The 21,355-nt window shown below is 35.7% G+C and overlaps 1 protein-coding gene across 1 annotated transcript; it reads right to left on the reverse strand.

Annotated features, from left to right (window-relative positions):
- Positions 1-17,563: 17,563 nt before the first annotated feature.
- Positions 17,564-19,173, reverse strand: LOC137818644 (peroxidase P7-like). The gene is made up of 3 exons (XM_068622181.1): positions 18,858-19,173; positions 18,434-18,628; positions 17,564-18,291 (listed from the first exon to the last, which is right to left on the reverse strand). Exons 1-3 carry the CDS (start codon positions 19,071-19,073, stop codon positions 17,743-17,745), a joined length of 960 nt encoding a protein of 319 aa, XP_068478282.1. The 5' UTR covers positions 19,074-19,173; the 3' UTR covers positions 17,564-17,742.
- Positions 19,174-21,355: the final 2,182 nt, after the last annotated feature.

Raw genomic sequence — 21,355 nt, forward strand, 5'->3', positions numbered from 1 at the left:
ACTCTTTAAAGGATCAAATGCGTCGTAGGTTTGTGCCACCACACTTTAGGAAAGACCTCATGTTGAGACTCCAACGGTTTCAACAAGGCACGCTAAGTGTGGATGCTTATTATAAGGAATTAGAAACGCTTTTGCTTAAAGTTGATTTGAAAGAAAGTGATGAAGCTATGATTGCTAGGTTTTTGAGTGGTCCAAGGAAGGATATTCAAGATGTTGTTGAGTTACAAGAGTATTCATTATTGGGTTCTTTAGTTCATATTGCAATGAAGGTGGAAGCCCAACTTGCTAAGAAAAATTCTTTCAAAATTGCTCCCAATGATGGTTACTACAACAATTCTTGGAGGAACAAAAAGTCTTTTTCTAAATTTCCTTTCAAAGATTCTTCTTTCAAACTAAAGGAATCTAAGCCTTCTACATCTAGGCCTAAATCCCCAACTAAATCGTCTAGTAAGAAATGCTTTAAGTGTATGGGTTATGGTCACATTGCGTCTAATTGTCCTTCTAAAAGGAATATGTTTGTGCATAATGGCATTGTTATGAGTGAGAATGATTCGGATTCACCTAGGCATTCTTCACCTTCTAGGGCGTCTAGTGAGCATGAGAGTGAGAGTCCACTTGAAGGAGATTTGTTAGTTGTGAGAAGACTTCTTGGACAAGTTTCACAACCTTTTGATGAAAGTCAAAGGGAAAATATTTTTCATACAAAATGTCTTATTCAAAACAACATTTGTTCTTTAATAGTGGATGGGGGTAGTTGTGCTAATGTGGCTAGTACAAGAGTAGTAGATAAACTTGGATTGCCTACTATCTCTCATACAAAGCCCTACAAATTGCAATGGCTTAGTGAAGTAGGAGAAATAGTTGTGAATAAACAAGTCCTCATCCATTTCTCCATTGGAAAATACAAAGATGAGGTATTATGTGATGTTGTGCCCGTGGAAGCAACACATGTTCTTTTGGGAAGGCCTTGGCAATTTGATAGAAAAGTTTTTCATGATGGCTTTACCAACAAACTTTCTTTTGATTTCCATGGTCACAAGGTTACTTTAAAATCTCTCTCTCCAAGAGAAGTCCATGAGGACCAAATCATTATGAAAAAAAAGAGGGAGGGTGAAAAAGATAAAAAAAGTCCTAAGCCTACACTTCTTGTGTCTAGGCATGAGGTTCAAAGGGAAATAGTGGCTCACAATCCTATCTTCTTAGCTATCCCTAGACCTCTTAAGTTAGAACCACTTGTTGATAGTTCTCATGACTTGGATAATTTGGTAAAGGAGTTTCAAGATGTGTTTCAAGATCCTCCAAAAGGCCTTCCACCTTTGAGAGGGATTACACACCAAATTGATTTGATTCCGGGATCTTCCTTGCCAAATCGTCCGGCCTATAGAACCAATCCAAGTGAAACCAAGGAAATTCGCCAACAAATAGAGGCTTTGATTGAAAAAGGATGGGTCCAAGATAGCATGAGCCCTTGTGCTATGCCTATTATCCTTGTCCCTAAGAAAGATGGCACATGGAGAATGTGTTCGGATTATAGGGCTATAAATAACATCACAATTAAGTATAGGCATCCCATACCTAGGCTTGATGATTTGTTGGATGAATTGCATGGTTCAAAAATCTTTACAAAGATTGATCTTAAAAGCGGCTACAATCAAATCCGTATCAAACCGGGTGATGAATGGAAGACGACTTTTAAGACCAACTTTGGCTTATATGAGTGGTCAGTTATGCCCTTTGGCTTAACTAATGCTCCAAGTACTTTCATGCGCCTCATGCATCATGTTTTGAGACCTTTCATTGGTAAGTTTGTTGTTGTTTATTTTGATGATATACTCATTTATAGCTTATCTTTGAAAGACCATAGGTTGCATGTTAGGAAAGTTTTAGAAACCCTTAGGAAGGAACATTTGTATGCTAACCTTGCTAAATGTATGTTTGCACTTGATAATATAGAATTCCTAGGGTTTGTTGTGAGTAGCAAAGGGGTCCATGTGGATCAAGCTAAGGTGGTGGCCATTCAAAATTGGCCTACACCTAAATCCATGAATGAAGTCCGAAGTTTCCATGGACTTGCTTCTTTTTATAGAAGATTTGTACCTAACTTTGGTACAATAGCCGCACCACTCAATGATATAGTAAAAAAGGATGTGGTTTTTCAATGGGGAGAAGCACAACAAAAAGCTTTTGATATTTTGAAGGAAAAATTGACTAATGCTCCCATCTTAGCCCTTCCTAATTTTGCTAAAACCTTTGAGATTGAGTGTGATGCTTCAAGCATAGGCATTGGGGTTGTTGTCCTTCAAGAGGGCCACCCCATAGCTTATTTTAGTGAGAAATTGAAAGGAAGTCATCTCAACTATTCCACTTATGATAAAGAGTTATATGCACTTGTTAGGGCTTTGTTTACTTGGCAACATTATCTTTTTCCTAAAGAGTTTGTGATTCATAGTGATCATGAATCTCTTAAATATTTGAAAAGCCAAAACAAACTTAACAAGAGGCATGCTAAATGGGTGGAATTCCTTGAGCAATTTCCTTATGTGATCAAACACAAGCAAGGCAAAATAAACATTGTGGCCGATGCACTTTCAAGAAGATATGCCTTGATTACCCTTTTGGGTTCTCAATATCTTGGCTTTGATCACATTAAGGATCTTTATCATGATGACCTTGATTTTTCTCCTATCTATCAAGAGTGTCTTAAAGGAGGACACAAAGATTTTTTTATACAAGATGACTTTCTTTTCAAAGGAAAACGTCTTTGTGTTCCCCAATGCTCAATTAGATTATCTCTTGTTAGAGAAGCACATGAGGGAGGATTAATGGGTCACTTTGGGGTTGCTAAAACTTTGGATGTGTTGCATGAACATTTCTATTGGCCTCATATGCATAAACATGTTCATAGTTTGTGTGATAAATGCATAGCTTGCCGCAAGGCTAAATCTAGGATGCATCGCCATGGTCTATATACTCCTCTCCCTATCCCTTCAATGCCTTGGGTTGACATCTCTATGGATTTCATCTTAGGATTACCCAAGACATCAAAGGGAAAGGATTCCATTTTTGTGGTAGTGGATTGTTTTTCAAAGATGGCTCACTTTATTCCTTGCCACAAAGTGGATGATGCATGTCATATTGCAAACCTCTTCTTTCAAGAAGTGGTTCGTTTGCATGGGATTCCTAGAACTATTGTGTCCGATAGAGATCCAAAGTTCTTGAGTCACTTTTAGAAGACCTTGTGGGGTAAGCTTGGTACTAAGCTTTTATTTTCTACCACTTGTCACCCACTGATGAGAATCAAAAAGATGTTATCAATAGAAGAAATGGACAAGGGCCAAAGCATTTAAAGTTCTTCTTATTAGTCTTTGCAAAAGATGAGGCCCAAGCCGAAAGCCCAAGCCCAAGCCCAAGAAGCCCAAGTCCAAACCATGAGGAGCAAGGCCAAGCATTAAATAAAAGAGCATCATTTGAATTACTCTTGTATAGTTGGAGGAGGTGTGGATATTAAATAAAGGAGTGTGAATATGTAAAATAAAGTCACATTGTCCATGTGACTTAGGAGAGTAGGTGTAGGTGTAGTTTTTAGGAGGTGTCATAGTAGAAAAAGGTCACACCTCCCATGTGACTTGTTTTTTGTGGGAATTTCAAATGAGTTTCATTTGAATTTTCCCACCTATTTTTCAGCACCCTCACACTATAAATAGAGGTATGGGCTCTTGTAAAATTCAGAATTGGAAATTAGATGTAGAGAAACTATACTCAAGTTTAGAGAGAAATTGTGAGTTTTGTTGTCTCCTTCTTCCTTTGCCTTATCTTGTGTGTCAATGGAGAGCTTCAAGTGGCGGCAACCTTTCACTTATCTTGGAACAAGACTCCAAGTGGCGTGATGCAGTTCCAAATTCTCAAATCCAGCAAGCTTCTTCCAATAAGTGTTCATTCTTTCATCTTTTGCAATTTAAATCGGTAGTTTGGTTTGTTTTAGTGATCTTCATCCTTTTCACCGTTTGGTTTTGTATTTCTTAGCTTGTTCTTCAATTCTGTTCGGTTCTTGTGTTTCTGTTTTCAATTGCACTTTTATCTTGTTCCATGGAAGTATACAAGGCAATAGCACTCTTATTGAGTTTGGATCATCATTTTGGAAGGCTATGTCTCCATTGATGACTCCTTAAGCTTCCTTGATTCCATTTCTGTTTTCAGCTTGTTGTCTTGTGGTTTTAATTTCGTTTCCTTTGTTTTAAGCACTCCTTGATCCTTAAATTGTTGTTAATTTTCTCATATAATGTTGTATTCAAAAGTATTAAAGTGTCTATGTTCAATTCAACTCGTATCACCCACAAACCGATGGTCAAACCGAAGTGGTCAATAGAACTTTAGGTCAACTATTGAGATGCTTCATTTCCGGGAATCCTAGAGTGTGGGAGAATTTACTACCCCATGTTGAGTTTGCATATAACCGTGTAGTAAATTCTACCACCTCAAATTCTCCTTTTGAGGTTGTCTATGGGTTCAACCCCTTAACACCTCTTGATCTTCTTCCTATTCCCATTCTTGGAGATGTCTTGTGCAAAGATGGGGATGAAAAGGCTTCTTTTGTGAAAACTTTGCATAAAGACATCAAGATGAGAATTGAGAAGAAGGTTGGCAAGTATGCTGAACTTGCCAATAAAAGGAGAAAAGCATTGTTGTTTGAGGAAGGTGATTGGGTTTAGCTCCATTTGAGGAAGGATCGCTTTCCTACTCAAAGAAATTCCAAACTAATGCCTCGTGGTGATGGACCTTTCCAAGTCCTCAAAAGGATTAATGACAATGCTTATGAGTTAGATATGCCTGATACATACCTTGGTAGTCATACATTTAATATCAGTGATCTAACTCCTTTTTTTGTAGGTCTCCAGAATTCGTGGTCGAATTCTCTCCAACTCGGGGAGTATGATGGAGATCAAGTTCAAGACCAAATGGAGGCCAATACTCAAGGACAAGAAGAGGAAGAGGCTCAAGTGCTAGACGCTCATGGAGTTGGTAGCCCATCTCAAAGGCTTACAAGAAGTCAATTCAAAGCATTAGGAAATAATGGGAGGTTGTTCTCTCTTTTTGTAATATCTTTGTTCGAAGGTGCTTAGAGGGAAACATAAGAAACCTCTTTTGTAAAAGCACCTTTAGGTCTTTAGTTTAGGAAAATAGTAGGAAGCTTGGGGGGTGTGAGCTTAGTAGAGAGGTGTAGACGTAATAGGGAGGTGCCAAATTAAGAGAGGAAGTCACACCTTCCTCATGCTCTAGGATTGGCGCCACTTTTATGTCATTTGGGGGGGAATTTTGAATTTAATTAGCTTTTCATTTCAGCACCTCTTAGGCTATAAATAAAGGTGCTTACCTTGTAAAATTCAGATTCGAAAATTGTAATAGAGAAACTCTACTCAATTTGAGAGAGAATTTGTGAGAGTTTGCTTCTCCTTCACCTTGTCTTATCTTAAGTGCATTTGGTTCTCTCAAGTGGCAGCACTAGCTCACTCATCTTGGAGTCTTCATCCTTTAAGTGGCGTGATCATCAAACCAAAGCATCCATCTCCATAAGTTCTTCTTTCTTTCATCTCCATTATCATACAAAGCATAAACATGTCTTAAGCTTCTTTGTTCGGTTCATCTTCCTTCTCTTGCACTTATGTTCGGCTGTTTGCATTTGTTTCTGTTTTGATTCGGTTCTGTAGCTCCAATTCACATTTTGTTCAGTTCTTATGCTTTCTTAAGAATTTTAATCGGTGCAATTGCATTTTTACACAATTTGTTCGGTTCAATTGACAATAGATGGCTCCTCCATATGAGTTTGGTGTTTGGTGCAAGTCTTGGTGAGTTCTTGAAACATAGAACCTTGATCCAATTCTATTATAAGTGCCTAAGCTATCTCCAACTCAAGTTGAGTCCATAGAATGTCAAAGAATCATCTTTGCTATTGGATTCATATCAAGTTTAGTATATTTTATCTCAACTAAAGTTTTCAATTGAGTTGACAAGTAGAGTTGATTTTGCTTTTTTTTTTAAACAAATGATAATTAATATTTTTAAAAATAAAAATATATAGTTAAAAAAATTTATTTTATAAATAATACCAAAATTTAATTTTCTTTTATTTAAGAAAATGATATATAAAGTGAAGAATTAAAATGAATTTTTTTTACAATAATTTTAAATAAATTTGGTTAAAAATTATTTGTTTGATAAATTAAAAATATTTAGTATTTTTTAAATATTGTTAAAATTAAAAATTCACTTATAAAACTTATGATATGATTTATGTATAAATTTTTCGATTATATAATATATGAAAGTATAAATTATATAATATGTAAAAAGTAATAATATACATGAATTTATGTAAAATAAATGTATTAAAAAATAAATTAAATTATTAAATATAAGTCATTAAAAGAATATGATATTAAAATATTTGATGAGTATCATTACAAAGGATGACTCTACTGTCTAAATGGACAATTTTCTCTACAGTCCCACCTCTGCCCCCTCCTACCCTTCCATCCGAACAACAACCACAAGGACAACCACGAAGACAACGAAGAAAATCACCATGTAACACAGTTTCTCATAGATGACAACTTTTCCTACATTTCTATTCTCTAATCATGTATAAATTGTACTTGTTTATCATTTTATAAATATTGTTTAAACAATACTCTTTTTATTTATAATTGTATCAACTTTAAACGCTACTTGACGAACATAATTTCAATTTTTTAAAAACAACAAAAATATTTTTAATTTTAACAATATTTAAAAAGTACTAAATTGTTTACATTTATTACACAACCTATTTCTAATCCAACTTAATTTTAGGTAACTTTGTTTTTTGTGAAAAAAAAATAGTTTTAATTTTTTTAATATTTATCTATAAAATACAAATTTTCACAATATTCTTATTCTTATTTAGTTCATGCAATTTTAAACAGTTTTTAAATTATTATTATGTACAATTTTTAATTTTAAAAATTATTAATTATTTTAAAAAAATCAACTGAAGTTGTGAACAAAATTTACAACTTTAATTGAGATAAATATTTGTCTTCATAAGACGAGCAGAGATGGAAAAGGAATGAGAAAATGCAAAGGAGGTGAGAAAGACACACGGATTCAACTTGGAAACGAAGAAAAGGATATGTAGCTACCAACAAAATTTTATAGATTTTGTAGGTAAATCAAAATTACCAAAGAATTACTCATAAAGAAAATGTTCTCTAGCTAACGCGAGCATAGATAACTTTTTTGTGGATCATATATACGGAGATAATTGAAACCATGAGTATTACATAAAAGATTATTTAGGGATGGCAAAGCGGGCCAGCCCGCCCCGCATTGGCCCACCCCGCGCTTGGTCCGCAAAAATGCGGGACGGGTTGGCCCGCCCCGCAAAGTTATTGCGGGCTAGAATTCCTAACCCGCTCCGCATAAGAGCTGGCCCGCGTTCTTTTTTTTAAAAAATTAAATATTTATTTTTTTACATTTTGTTATTAAAAAATTGTCAAATTAAACCTATATATTTGTTATTATCAAACCTAATTTTTTTTCCTTCCTTTTCAAATATAGTCAAACATCAAAACATTAAGATAAATATCAAATATCACTATTCTTCCACTTCCAAAACATTAAAAATACCTAATTCCAAAACATTAAACATAAACATTAATTCAAAAACATTAAACATAAACATTATTGACATTCTTCCATTTCAATAACATTGGATGCCACCTTAGTAGAACCTTCATCCATTTTTTCATAATTATAATCTTACCCGTCATCTGCATATATTAAAACAATGACAATTAATTAATTAATTTTTCATAAAAATAATACAATAAAAATAAGATAACTTTTGGCTCAATTAATGGTTTGGTCATGGGTAACTTCTAAAATACCCTCTGCTTACTTCTCCTGTGTCTTGCTCCTTTATCGTGTTTAAAATTGATTTAATTGGAGTTTAGGTTGCCCTGCTGCTACTAAGTGTCAATATTTTTTTCTTGCGGGTTTGCGGGCCAGCCCGCCCCGTCCCGCAACTGGCCCGCGCGGGTTGCGGGCTAATGCGGGACGGGCTAATGCGGGTTAGCGGGTTGAAAAGGTCATCCCACCCCGCGTTTTTTACCTGCGGGCTGCGGGCCGGCCCGCACGGCCCGCCCCGCTTTGCCATCCCTAAGATTATTTATGTGGGTATTACCTACATACACCTTCTAATTTGTGAAGCGCAAAATATTAAATAACCGATTCAATAAATTTGTTTTTATTTTGGATTCGACTTAGGTTCAACTTATGTTAAATTAGAGAAAAGTTTAATATTTTTAAAAACAAATTAAATGTGACTCAGCAATTAAATCTTATTGATTTACTTTTTTTTTTCTATTATGTTTCCATGATTTTCTCTCTTATTTATATATATATATATATTATTTTATTTTATTCTTAAGATTTAATTTGTTTACTAGACTGTTTTAATAGAAGGTCTTAATTAGAAGGTCTATTATAAATAGACTTATATGTAGACCATCTATTATCAAGTTTAGAATTTAAACCATTTGTAGTTAAAATTTAAGTAGCTAATTAGATATCAATTTAAAAACTATTTATCAATAATAGAAACTAATTTAGATAAAAAAAAAAATTAGTCTCTAAAATAATATCTAAGTTAATTGATATAGCGACTAATTATTTTTTGTCTTTAAAATTGGTTTATATATTTAATGTTTTTCTACTAGTGTTGGTTGAGTCTAAAAGAGTACAGTGTAAGGATCGAGAAAATTAATCTTGGAGTAGAAGTGGTACAATTAAATGACACATGAATATTTTATTATTAAAGTTAAAAGAGTATATAAATTGTATCGACTTGAGCGTTATTAACCACTGGTAATGTTGGTGCCACGTAAGCGAGTCCCACAAGCGGCGTGAGCCAGTACCTCGCAAAGCATGCGCGCCAAGGAGCCAAGAGTGGTCAGACATCGGTCATCAGGATGTATCAATCTGCCACTAGACAATGTGGAAAGATCGGACATTAGGAACCCAAACAATAGAGCTGGGCCACGAGAGATGGATCTCAGACCAAACACCAGTTATCAGTAAGGGAGAAGCATAGATCACGAGGGCCCATGCTTGCAGAGTGGATGACGCGTTTAGGCGTAACACAAAGTGTAGAGCCATTGGAAAGATATGACCGGCGAGGGTCACGTTCCAGCGGTGAGCTGCATGCATGGCACGTGAACAGCTAGGGCACTCCCAAAGGCGGGTGACCCCAGAGATCAAGTGGACGAGGAGGCACCCAGGTGGTCACCCCTTTAGAGATTGCACTCCAGTTAGGGACCCCACGCGCTAGGTTATCCTAAGAGTAAGGTAACAACAGTGTTGGGCCCGCCCATCAGAAAGGCCCATTTCGGGCAAAGAGGAAACCCTAGTTTCAGTCTATAAATAGTAAAGTAACAAACTTGACAAAGGCAAGCCCCTTGCGTCGCTAAACACACACAATAACAAGTTACACAATTTCGGTGTTTCATAGCCCTAGTACTGACTTGAGCGTCGGAGTGCAAACGGCTTTTAGGGCGCCCTTTGTCTTTGTGTTTTTAGGTGTTCATCACAGGAGAAGCACGTGCGAACGCGAGGATTCTGGACGTAGGAATGACGTAGGCGCACGCAGGCATTTCGGGTCAATCGGCAGGAACATTTGGCACCACCGTGGGACACGATACAAAACACTGTCCCACTGCCAAGAACCAGGAAGATCCAGGAGATGAGAAGTACGAGGCAAGGACCTGTTGTACCAAACGGGGGTGGGGGCCTCACCCTGCAACAGGTTATGGAGGCGATGCGAGCCCTTCAGGAAGAGATGGTCGTGTCGAGATCAAACCAAGAACGAATCCAAGCTAACTTGGTAGCATCGCAAGCTACGAGCGAAGAACTGCGTCGTTCAAACGAGGAACTGCGCAAAGACCTGCAAACCCACACGGCTGAGCGTGAAGGTGCAGATCAGGAGCTTGTGACACCAACCAGAGAGTTCCCAACACCGTTCTCACAAGAGATCGTGGATGTAGCGATACTAGCCACGCTCATAGGGCCCAAGGTGACCTTCACTGGGATGGAAGACCCGGAGGCCCACCTTACGGCTTTCCATTCACAGATGATGCTGGTTGGGGGCTCCGATGCGGTGCGATGCAAGCTGTTCATGAGCACTTTGGCAAGAACAGCGATGGACTGGTTCATCAGCCTCTCTGATGGCCATGTAACGTCGTTCTTGCAACTCATAAAGCTGTTCAGGGCACAATACATCGCGAATCGAGCTCCCCCGTCAGTCTCTTATGACCTCTTTGATGTAAGACAATATCAAGTAGAGTCTTTGAAGGAGTTCCTCCATCGCTTTGGAACGCAAGTGGTTAGGTTGAACCTTACAGAAGAAAAGATGATCGTGCACGCGTTCAGGAAGGGCATCGTGTCGGGATCCTTTAGCGAGTCACTCATCTGAAACCACCCTAAGACCTTCGCCGAGATAAGGTGTCCCATATTGTGGCGGAGGAAGAAGTTAGTGAAAAGCGCACATGTGTGGTTCCCACACGGTCGCGTGCGACAGGTCATCCTCAAACCCTAAGGGTACACGAGGCAACGACAGGGATGAAGACCCTCGTGAAGCAGTAACCCTCTCAACCAAGAAAGCCAAATGCAAGGGGGCGCGAGAGAGATAACGTGCCACCAAGGCACGACTTCGTGGTAGAATTGAAGGACCTAATCGCTATCCCAAATATAGCTGAGAGGCTGAAGGTACCTCCCAAGACCGACAAGAGGTTCGGGCCCAATAAGAACGCCTAGTGTGAGTTCCACCAAGCATTCGACCATCCCATACGCAATTGCTTGGTGCTGGGACACCAGCTAGACGAGTTGGTGAAGAACGGTCTCCTAAGAGATTATTTGCAAGAAAAACAGGGGACCGAGGACATGGCGGCAGCAGGGGGTGGCCTGGGGCACGAAGTCCCCGTGCATGGTGAGGTCCACACCATCGCAGGAGGGTTCTCGGGAGGAGGTTGTACCACTTCTCAGCGAAGGAGATACGTGCGAACAATGATGTCGGTAGAAGCACAGAGGACCAACGACGCCTTCGACGTCGACCTGGTCTTTACCAAGGCCAACCTTGAGGACGTTGTCCCCCATGACAACGATCCAGTGGTGATCTCAATGGTAACCACAGGGAGGAAGGTGCACCATGTGCTGGTAGATCAGGGAAGCTTGGCAGACGTGATGTTCTAGACGACTTTCAAAAAACTGCAACTATCCCCCGACATGCTAAGGCCCTACGGTGGCTCTCTCTACGGTTTTGCAGGAGACCAGGTAGAGGTGCGCGAATACTTGGAGTTGAGGACCACCTTCACGGATGGCACCACGTCACTTACGGAGAGCATCAGTTACCTTGTTGTCAATGCCTCCTCTGCTTATAATATGTTGTTGGGTAGACCAAAGCTGAATAGGTTAGGGGCTGTGCCGTCAACAAGGTACATGAAGATGAAGCTACCGAACTTGACAGGAAAGGTGATTACCATCAAATCAGATCAAAAGGAGGCCAATAGATGCTACGAGAACAACCTCAAAACAAAGAGATGAGTATCTATGGTCATTAGTAGGCCCTCGTACACAGGGGAAGCAGAGTATGCCAAGGACCTGAAGAAAGACAGCAGGTACCGGAGAAGGCAACCCTATTGTTTTCACGACAGGTCTCCCCCGTACGAGACGTTTTGTTTAGAAAAACAGAGGTCCTCGGGACGAAGTATGCAGACTTGAGGCGCTGAAGTAGGGCTCGGTTCCTTGCACATGAAGTGCAACCGATTTCAAGTTTTATTTCAGTTAAGCAAGAGTATTGTACATGGTATTAGGGGACACTCTTTTTCCCTTATAAGGGTTTTTTAACGAGGTCACCAGAAAAATTTCGATTGAAATATTTTCTCGAGTTATGTACAATTCAGTAAAAACTTGTTTCCTAGCGCTAGAAGTCTCGTGGGCAGAGAGGTAGGTTCGTGAGAGAACACCTCCCCTTTTCGAGTGAAAACGTTAAGGTTAAACGAAATAGTTTGTGAGATAAATCCTCCGCGCCTTTGAGCGAAGCCGTGGTCACTTAATTTTTTCACAGAGTCTAATATTCCTATAACCTCTAACCTTAAAGTGTCTACCCTTTTGAACTTTGGCTTTGATGTCTCCAAATCTATGTGGATTGCTTGAAGACTTTGATGATGGGTTTTTGGGTGTGTTTTGGGTAGTTTGAATTTGTCCTAAACCCTAAACCCTAAACCCTAAACCCTAAACCCTCCACTCATGGATTTGATCCAAGATTATTTGATTTTAATCCCTTTGAAAAAGATGTGTTATCAAAGAGAAGCAGAAAAACAACTTGTTGATTTTTCGTTTTAATCGGTTGTTTTTCTCTCAGCTTGTTTGAAGGGTTTTTAAACTGTTTGACTTTGGTTGACTTTGCTGTTAAACCAATTCAGTCGGTTATTTCAAAAAAATCAACTGATTGTTTTTTGAAAATCCTTAACAGAATTAGTTTAACTGATTCAATATGTTTTGTTTGTTTTAAAACTGATTTGGCTTTTGCATTAAATGATTTTAACAACTGATTGGAGTATAAATAAGTGGTTATACGCTCCTGGTTGTTATGGATTCAAATTAACACTTTCAAAATAAGTTTTTCCAAGATTGCTTAAGACTTTGGAGTTTTTGCTAAGAGTGGAATAGGACTGTTGTGTATTCTTTCAATCCAATTTGTGATTGTATCAGGTGTATTCTATTCCTTTCTCTCTTTGATTTGTATTTCTGTAAAGATATGGTGTTGCACAAAGTCAGAGGGTGTTCTAATCTGTGTTATGTTGTAGCCAAAGGAAGTGGGTGTTCTTGAGGGGTTCAAGATCACTTCTTTGGTGTGTGTGTGTAATTTGTAATATGTTGTTGGTTACATAATGGAATACCCAGTGGTTTCTGGGGATTGGATGTAGCTCTTGGTGAAGAGTGAACCAGTATAAACATTCTGTGTGAATCTCTCTATCCTTACACTATTTAAATTGCTTTAACTTTGTTTTTATAAAGTGTTGATAAAAACAACCGACTGTTTCATAAAAACAACCGATTGATTTTATGCATCAAGCTTAAAAACATATTTATGTTTGGTTGGACAGATTTTCCACTGATTAATTCTTCATAACCTTTCACTCTACCTTCAATACTTGTGAAAATCATTCAAAAACAATTCACCCCCCTCTTGTTTTAGTCCTATAATTTTAACATACCCATCCGATAGAGTTTGACCATTCACTACCTTCTACTATTTCAGAACAGTCTAACCCTCCATTATTTCATTAACGACAATCACTACAACCTAAATCTTTACCAGATTACTTGACTTGCACTTGTTTGGATAATTCTACTTTAATAGATGAATCCTCTATTGATATAAAGGATGAAATTGTTGTTTATTCTCTTGATTGTGTTCATGATGCTTTAATTGATGATGTTTCAGCTAACTTCCATGATTGTGTTCATAATTTTAATACTTTTGATTACACCTTCACTAATTTGTTCATGATTATGTTGAACCTATTCATACCTAGGACATTGCTCATGCTAGTCTTGTTAATGATTTTACTGATAAATCTGACCATGAAACTGTTGTTACCACTGAGCTTTCTACTGATCCTATGTATTTCTTTGCTTAAGCTAACAATGATATTTGTACTAATTTTACTGCAGTAGGAAGTGATTTTCCTATAGTTAATTCTCCTGTTGCAACAGTTTGTGTTCCTAAAGCAATTGTAACTCATGAAATTGATTCACAGTCACTCTATTTGGAGTCAGAACTGTTAATTAATTTGGATTCAGATTCTATTATGAAATACTCCACAAAGTGATTTTACTACAATAGATGATATACAAGAACCTTACACTCATTGTACTTATGATGATAATACCACTTATACAAATGTTGAACTTGAGTTTTCTGAAATGGAAAAACTCACAAATTGCACTGATGGCAATGTTCTATATGTATAGAAATAAATACTACTATATACTCCAATCCTAGTTATTTTGCAAAACCAACAACTGATTTGAAGGGAAAAAATAACTATTACACTCAACTGATGTCATACAAATTGATGATATTCACGGTGATACTGATGTCATACACATTTATTAAACACATGCTTATTTTGATCCTACTAGTGATAATCCATTGCTTTCTTTGAGTTTAGGGCTTAGGGTTTAGGGTTTAGAAGCGTTAAGCTAAAATTCCAACCTAGATGGTTGAAGACAAAAAGGGTCAAGGTTATGGGTTCTCAAAGAAATCAGAACTGATGGAACTATTGAACTTGAAAGCCCATACTTAAGAAGAGCTAAAGTTGTAACCTAAATGTTATTGCAACAAAGAGGTCGTAGAGAGACAGGTGTCAAGCTACATGAAGTTAAACAAGCACTTTGTGGGAAGTAACCCAATATAACTATTATTCATATAGTGTTGATTTGTTTATATTAATTTTAGTTTTGATGTTACTTGATAAAATCCATGATTTTGCATAAATTTAGAAAATTTTGGTGTAGAGAAATTCGCCTAGGTAAATTACAACTCACCTAGGTGAGTTAAGTGTTTAAAAAAGTGGTTCTCTTTGGAGCAATCTCGCTGAGCGAGATAAATCTTGCTTAGGCAAGATTTCACTTATACACATGCCATGTCAGCCTCGCTTGGGCGAGATACAACTCGCCTAAGTGAATGGAGCATTTCAAAATTATGTGCTTAAGGGTAACCCAACCCCTATATGCCTCCATATTAGTTTGGATCTTATGTAGCATGGTTTGGGGATAGGTATTATATTTTCAAGGAAGGCAAGTCCAACAAGTTAAGAAGGACCATCTACAGCTATAGATGAGGACTTTAACATAGAGTTGGATGAATTACTAAGAAGAGATGATTGAGCATAAAGCAAGATAAAAATATGATTTTATCTTTCTAGTTATTTCTTTTCAGTAGTTTAAATGGCTTATATTTTTCATTTGTTCAGTTTGCTTATTTAGTTATTTCCTTTAAGTCGTTTAATTTGCTTATATTTTTATTATTGAGTTATTTTAACTTTTAATTTAATTGTTCAATTTTTTTCTAGTTTTATGTTTTTCTTAAATAATATTATAAGAACTGGAATATTAATTTGAATTGTGGAAAAAGTATTAATCAGAATTTGTGTTTAAAGATTAGAATAGTGCAATGAGTTAGACACGAGTTGGAAAAGAAAATGTATTGAATCCATATTCAAATGTTGTTGAGATTGTGGTATATGAAAATTTAACAAGATGATTAATTGGAACAGAGAATGAAAAACAGTAAGGAATTACACTAATTAAGCCAAGTGAGTGTGTGAATCTTGAAACAGTTTGAGAGTTTCACTGATAAATTGACAGTTGTGGTTGCTTAATTTTTATTTTTTGTTACATCATAAAAGAGCATGAAAATGATAAAGACATTTGTGTTAATTAGGAAACTAAGACCAAATAGCCAACCTTTATGTAAATTGAGTATATTTTTTGTGATAAAAATTTTAAGCCAAGAATTTTTGTTATTATTATTGCACCTTGAACCTTAACTAATATATTTTCCTACCTATTAGCATGTTTAAGGAAGGAGAACATAGATGCAATTTATGTATAGAAAAGAGAATGGTTGGTTTTCATTGTTTTAAAGTTTAAATAATTCAGTTGGTTGGAAATAGGAATAATCTATTCCTTACACCATAGTTCACTACAAGAAAAGATGGTTTTAACGGGGGTTTATTTTTACATTATCCAAGGTTAAAACCTCTATTAAGTCATTTACCCAAGGTTGCAGTTTCCCTCACTAAACCATCCCCGAGGAATGTGTTCTCTGGGGATTTTTTAAACCTTAGGAAAATCCTTTTAGAACCCTTATAAAATATGATGGGTTTAAAAACTTACGTAAAATACCATGGATTTCAAAACCTCTGTAAAATATCATGGGTTTCAAAACCTCCGTAAAATACCATGGGTTTAACAACCTCTGTAAAATACCACGGGTTTAAGAACCTCAGTAAAATACCACAACTTTCAAAATTTCCTAAAATGACTTGTCGTTTGAAATAACCTTCAACCCCATTTTCCACCATCTCTAACGATCCTCTTGACTTCTTTCTTCCACCATAGACACACTGCTCTCTGGCACAGGCTCAATGGTCGCCGACGATAGTCCTAACAAGGAATCACACTTCAGCCACACTTATGTCTATTATATCTAAGGAGAAACACTAAATAAAACATTATCTTCTTCTTACTCCAACGTTGCTTCTTCCATCACCTTACTACCACAACTTGGGTCACAAGCCACCATTACCTAACTCGACAACAACTGGTGTTTATCACTATTTTATATATCCTAAATAATTACATTATCTATTAGATGTGGGCTTCAAAGCCATGTGTGTTCTTGGCTAAAGATTGCAAGAACATATTGCAAGGAGAAATTAACTTTATCAGTTCTCATTTTCACAGTAAAATAATTATTAGATGTATTTTAAAATAAAGGCCTTGATTTAAAATATTTCAAAATTATGAGAATTAAATATTAACAATTATAAGTAAAACTAAAATTTCACATAAAATATATGTATATCAAAAGCAAAAATAAAATAAGTCAAGTTTTTTTGAAATATGAACTGGTAACAAAAAAAACTAGGAATTATATAAACCAACTACTATCAATCATAAAATATATGCAAATAATGATGAAATACTTATTATTCAAGGTTATTTTGCTTTGTTTTGAAAATAATTTTTTGAAACATTAAAAAACTTATGTGCAATGTAAAGTTACACTTTCAAAATTTTAGAGAATTTATTATATAATATATTAAAACTGTGTAGTTTTTAATTATTTATAACTATATTAAATTATATTTATTTATTGAAGTTTAAAAAATCTGGAGTTTTTTTATTGAGGTTCTACTATAAATCGTTGAAATTTAATCAGGTTAAAACAATTTTCGTTATTTTGTTGTGGTTTTAGAAAAAACTTTTAGAATTTAGCGAAGGTTAAAAAAACCTTCGTTATTTTGTTGAAATTTTAAAATAAATCTTTGAAATTTAACAAAAGTTAAAAAAAAGTCCATTACTTTGTTAAGGTTTTTGAATAACCTTTGAAACTTAATAAAAATTAAAAAAAATTTCATTAATTAAATTAATTTGTAGGATTATATCAATCTCACTAAATAATATTTGTTAAAACTTTTTTTTTCTTGGTTATTCACTATGTACCACTATGTGCTCGTAGCTCTAGTTAAACATCGAAGGGAAGAACTTTGTATTTAAGTCTCTCAATTCGATCCACTTAGCTCTTGAATTCTCTCGGGTTAGAGATTATTGTGTGTAAGAATCTTAAAGAAAGTATGGTGATGTAAAGAAGTTGTACATCATAAGAATCAATTTGAAAACATACAATCATATATAAATACTAAATCATAATTGTGCAATACTGTGACACCCTCAAGAATTATTATATGTGTATTTTTTTATTAGCAACAAAAAAATTAATTAAAAATACAGAATCAAAGCAGAACTAAAAAAGAAAAGCAAAAACAGGATCCTAAGAGAATACAATATGAATCCCCGGAATAAGCCAACAGCCATATACCTGACCAAGCATTATTCTATAAGTATGATACACAGTTATCAGTTTATTTTCCTGCAGTTAACACGAATTTCACCTTGATTCCCTGTGAGGGGCTGAATATTTCCCATCTTAATCATCGAATTTGCGAAATCTTCGTAGAAATCTTCTGTGTCGTAGCTGTACTCTTTGACAAGCTCATCAGTAGAACCACCATTGAAGAGTTCTTGATCAGAGTGAAGAAGCCCTTTCTTTTGGACCAAATTAGAGTAATAATTTTTGTCAAATTGGGCAGCAGTTGGGTCCAAAGGAGAAAGGTTGGAGTCACCACCAGTTGTAGGGCAAATGTATTTAAGATCTTTTGCAAAGTCAGAGTCGATGTTGGAGTCCTCGTAGATACGATCCCTAAAGGTAGCACAACGTGCATATCCGAGGGTGTGGCCTCCAGCAAGAACAACGAGGTCCTTCTCATCAAGACCATGGTTTCTGAAGTTGGTGATGAGTTCAGAGAGGCTAAAAAATGGTGCTGGAATGTTTGCATCTGCTGCTGCCCGACTTGCTGTGGTAGAGTCTCTTCTCCCCAGTTTCACCTTCCATGTTGGCCCACCTAACTGCATGGTGCATGCACATTATTCTTACAATGAAATTTACAGTGCAGACTAATTCAAGTCAAAACGTTAAGCTCAGTTTTTCATATATTACGTGTAGTAGTTGTGGTTATGGAGTTATAATAAACTATATATTGTTACTCACCGCAACGACAGAGTCACGAGCTGCAACAGCCAATATGTCTGCGCAGGAAACAACAGGTTTACCGCATGCTTCGTCCACAGCCTGCTTGATCTCATCCACCACTTCAAACCCTCGAGCAGATTCAAAATTAGCATTTGAATTCTTTTCGCTGTCAATGGAGGATGTTGAATCTAGAAGAATTGAACCATCACAGCCCTGAAATCACCCTCACAAAACCAAGTTAAACTTATTACATTCATTCTCCCAACGTACATGGATTGAGTAATATTTTCATAAGGAAAAATATGCTAAAGTTTGTAATTATTTATATATTATAAAATGTCTTATATTTATAGTGATGCGATATCTCTGATACTAAATCAATCATTTGTTGGTATTATAAGATGCAGATGAATATGCTGTACACAAGAATAGATTGTCTTACGTTAACAAAGCAGTCATGGAAGTGCAAGCGTGTCAAGGATGCTCCCATACGGCGTTCTTTCTGCACCGCAGTCTCCACAACAGTTTTGATGGTGCTCAAAGCTTTGGGGCAAGAGTAGTCATAGTAATGAGATGACAATTCTGAGAAAGCTGAGGTTGCAAGAGCAGAAAACACAAAGACATGCAGAAGAACAAAGAAATATCCTCGCAATGCCATTCTATATATCACTATGTAATGATTGAACAAGGTGTATATATAGTACTCCTTCAGATCTGTGAGAAATGATAAAACCTATATGATATATATGAATTTGTTTGAATTGCTATTGCCTCCATTGCTGTTTTTATAGAGGCACTGAAGCAGGTGTGTGAGTACAATTTTTCTATTGATCCATAAAGAAATACCAATAAAATATATTGCACCATATCATACCCAGTAATATGTGGACCGAGCCATGAAAAAGACCATTTCACCTTAAAGAAACATTCACGGTAGGTATAAAGCAGAAATAAAAAAAATGGTATAAAACGAATACTTCAATTATTGATTTAGTCCAAAGAGGGTGGTTTATTGATATATGTAGGCCAACTAAAGCTAGTAATGACAAAGGAAATAGATGCATATAGTTTTCTACTAAAGCAATAGTCGAATATGATACGCCATTAACGTAGAAAATTCAATACTAAGAAATTACGAGTTTTAGTCAATGAGGTTAATTAGTTATTCTTATTTTATTATAAGCACGTAGAAGTTTCAAAATCATACATATGAACGATGTAATATATATGGTCATCTTCTACCCCTCCCACCACCTAGCTGTCCAAAAACGATCTATATGCAATGGTTTGCTTATTAACAAAAAATTCGCATATAGTCAACTGATTTAAATTAATTTTAATATAATTTTTTCTTTTATAATACTAAAATTTTTATAAACACTATAATAAAATCATTAAATAAAAATTAATTTTAGAGAAAAAAAATAAGTACTTGCTATATTGAGAAAATTAGATACTATTTTAGAGACTAAACAAATTATTGATATATAAATTAGTTTCTATTATTGATAAAACTTTCTAAATTGTTATATAATTTGATAGCAATGTTTTAGATACCAACTTTAAAATTTAAATAATTGGTAGCTAAAACCTAATTAACTAATTAGATACCAATTTAGAAACTATTTATCAATAAAAACTAATTTTGATACCAATAATTTTTTTACTCTCTAATATAATATCTAATTTTGTCATTATAGCAACTAATTATTTTTTGTCTCTAAAATTAGTTTTTATTTAATAATTTTTTTTAGTGAAAGTAAATTAAACAATAATTTATATATATATATATATATATATATATTTTTTTTTTTTTTCTTTTGTTGACCAAGAATTTTGATAATTAATTTAAAAAGGAAAATTTTGTATAAAAAAATAACTTTTACGAGTTTTATATTTAATTAGCAAATAAATTTGTAAGAAAAAAAGGAGACCAGGCACGTGCACTAAGCCAAAAGTACTGTAATATTCTTTAAATTAAGTAGTAATAATATTTTTTAACGAGTTATGAAGTTATAACTTATTTCATTATTTTAGGATTTTGTATGACAAATCCCATTGTCGTAGAGTTTTCCTTGTTTGAAAGTAAAGATATATACACACTACACCATTTATCATTTTCAGTAACATTTGTAACATTTATTTAAAATCTTACCATATATAAATTTTATGTGCTATAGTAACATTTTTACCTATAAATATCACTATAATATAAATATAACATTGTGACATTTTATAAATAAATGTTATTGAAAACAACATTAAACTAATATGTAAATATCACTATAAATAATACAAACAACACTAAGCTACTATATATTTTTTAAATTATGTTCCGGCCGGCTGACCGGGATCGTCTACGTACGTGGCTTGTCCTCGCGGGCTAGGGTTCCTTCGTTTGACTCTATCTGTGAGTACCTGAAAAGAAGTGAACAAATGGGCGCCCTCGCGGCCGTTTGCACTCCGACGATCAAGTCAGCTAGCGAGAAACATCAAAAACTGCACTGAATGACTGAAACTGCGTAACTAGAACTGTGTTGCCCTAATTGCCTTGTGCTCACTGTGAGTGTGCCGCGAAGACAACTAGGGTTTCTCTCTGTGTATCTGTGTGTATTAGGTTAAAACTCGGATCCCCCTCTTCAAACGTCCCAAGGTTCCTTTTTCTACACATCCAGCATTTAAAGCGCGCTGAAGCACATTGAAAGCGTATAAAAATGTCCCCTAAAACATTTGATAGGTAATCTTAAATTAGCGCGTACCTTAGCAAACTATCACTGAAACCTTTAATGGGCACGTGTGCATTGCCACGTGGCCTTCTGACTTGACCGTTTATTCTGTGTAGAGGGTCCCTCAGCGCCGCAACCCAACTTAGGGTTATTCTATTGTGTGAGCTTCCCTTCGAAGTACTCTCTGGCACGTGGGCCGACTTTCTGGGTGCCA

Source organism: Phaseolus vulgaris, chromosome 10 (genome assembly GCF_000499845.2).
Source record: "Phaseolus vulgaris cultivar G19833 chromosome 10, P. vulgaris v2.0, whole genome shotgun sequence".
In the NCBI taxonomy this organism is placed as follows: Eukaryota; Viridiplantae; Streptophyta; class Magnoliopsida; order Fabales; family Fabaceae; genus Phaseolus; species Phaseolus vulgaris.

What these genes read in the sequence shown, in the direction of transcription:
- LOC137818644 (XM_068622181.1), bottom strand. Translation starts at nt 19,073, where the DNA reads ATGGCATTGCGAGGATATTTCTTTGTTCTTCTGCATGTCTTTGTGTTT. An exon ending in TCCATGACTGCTTTGTTAAC is followed by an intron (nt 18,629 to 18,857) that starts GTAAGACAATCT and finishes GGGTGATTTCAG; the next exon opens with GGCTGTGATGGTTCAATTCT. An exon ending in CTCGTGACTCTGTCGTTGCG is followed by an intron (nt 18,292 to 18,433) that starts GTGAGTAACAAT and finishes TGCACCATGCAG; the next exon opens with TTAGGTGGGCCAACATGGAA.